General features: G+C 48.3%; 1 protein-coding gene across 1 annotated transcript in view; it reads left to right on the top strand.

Annotated features, from left to right (window-relative positions):
* The window catches only part of DCAF12 (DDB1 and CUL4 associated factor 12), a 49,368-nt gene that overhangs the window by 44,970 nt on the left and 2,739 nt on the right, over nucleotides 1-1,659 (top strand). Inside the window, exon 8 of the mRNA XM_017542952.1 lies at nucleotides 1,103-1,281. Within this exon, the coding sequence (XP_017398441.1) occupies nucleotides 1,103-1,281 (179 nt within the window). The remainder of the gene's footprint in view (nucleotides 1-1,102; nucleotides 1,282-1,659) is intronic.

Genomic DNA, 1,659 nt, shown 5'->3' with positions numbered 1-1,659 from the left:
AGCTGGGCATGATGGTGCATGCCTGTAGTCCCAGCTACTCGGGAGGCTGAGGCCGGAGAATTGCTTGAACCCAGGAGGCGGAGGTTGCGGTGAGCCGAGATCGGGCCATTGCACTCCAGCCTGGGCAACAACAGCAAAACTCCGTCTCAAAAAAAAAAGAAAATGCAAGAATTATCCAGGTGCAGTGGCTCAGGCCTGTAATCCCAGCACTTTCAGAGGCTGAGGCGGGCGGATCACCTGAGATTGGGAGTTTGAGACCAGCCTGACCAACATGGAGAAACCCCATCTCTACTAAAAAATACAAAAATTAGCAGGGCGTGGTGGTTCATGCCTATAATCCCAGCTACTTGGAAGGCTGAGGCAGGAGAATTGCTTCAACCTGGGAGGTGGAGGTTGTGGTGAGCCAAGATCACGCCACTGCATTCCAGCCTAGGCAACAAGAGGGAAACTCTGTCTCAAAAAAGAAAAGAAAAGAAAATGCAAGAATTAGCTGGGTCTGGTGGTGGTGCCTATAGTCCCAGCTACTTGGGAGGCTGAGCCAGGAGAATTGCTTGAACCCAGAAGGCAGAGGTTGCAGTGAGCCAAGATCATGCCATTGCACTCTAGCCTGGACGACAGAGTGACTCCATCACAAAAAATAAGACTTCTTGCATTGCCACAGTAGTGGTTTTAGGTCAAATACAAGGAATCCATACTGATATAATGTATAAATATGCACATTACCCTGAGTTGCAGTGTAGGTTGGAAATATATGATACGGAGAAGAGCTTAGAGTTAGAAGACGACTCCAGAGTGAGTTGAGAGGAAGCAAGGAAGTTCTGAGCACTTAATGGTCTTCAGCCAAAAGCATCTTGAGCATCATCAGGAATCTGACACTTTTCCAAGGCTTTTTAGATGGTTTCTGTTAGTGTGTGGATAGGTAGGATGGCATCAGGATTCTCTTTGCTTTTCCGTGGGCTTACTTGCCGTTGGAAAAGCACTGTCTGATACTTGGTTGGGGGGGGTGGGCAGTGGGAACTCAGTGTTGGAAAAAGTCAGGCTAGCAGACAGTCAAGCACATACTCTCTCCTGCCTCACTCCCTTTTACTTTTCTCTCTTTTAGGGATCCGGTCAGTGAGTTTCTATGAGCACATCATCACTGTGGGAACAGGGCAGGGCTCCCTGCTGTTCTATGACATCCGAGCTCAGAGATTTCTGGAAGAGAGGCTCTCAGCTTGTTATGGGTCCAAGCCCAGACTAGCAGGGGAGAATCTGAAACTAACCACTGGCAAAGGCTGGCTGGTGAGTAGACCCCTGCCTGAGATGACTGCTAACAGTAACAGAAAAATTATCTTCCTCTACCCCTCAACCCCCACTGACATACCATCTACTCATACTTTTTCACTAGTAAGAGGCACTCCTTGGAACAGGAAGAGTCTTCCCCCTGATATTGTTTTTGTGTGTGCACATTGCCAGTGGGAAAACTGGGGCCCAGTAAAACACACTGGTTGACCTAGGATTCTCTCCCTAAGGCATAATAGAGCAAGAAGGATAAGGAACCTCCCACCAGAGCTACCAGTGATTTTTTTTTTTTTTTTAAGATGGGGTTTCACCATGATGGCCAGGCTGGTCTTGAACTCCTGACCTCAGGTAATCCACCCACCTTGGCCTCCCAAAGTG

Source organism: Cebus imitator, unplaced genomic scaffold (genome assembly GCF_001604975.1).
Source record: "Cebus imitator isolate Cc_AM_T3 unplaced genomic scaffold, Cebus_imitator-1.0 Scaffold149, whole genome shotgun sequence".
Taxonomy (NCBI): domain Eukaryota; kingdom Metazoa; phylum Chordata; class Mammalia; order Primates; family Cebidae; genus Cebus; species Cebus imitator.
This window is presented reverse-complemented; position numbering and strand designations above follow the sequence as displayed.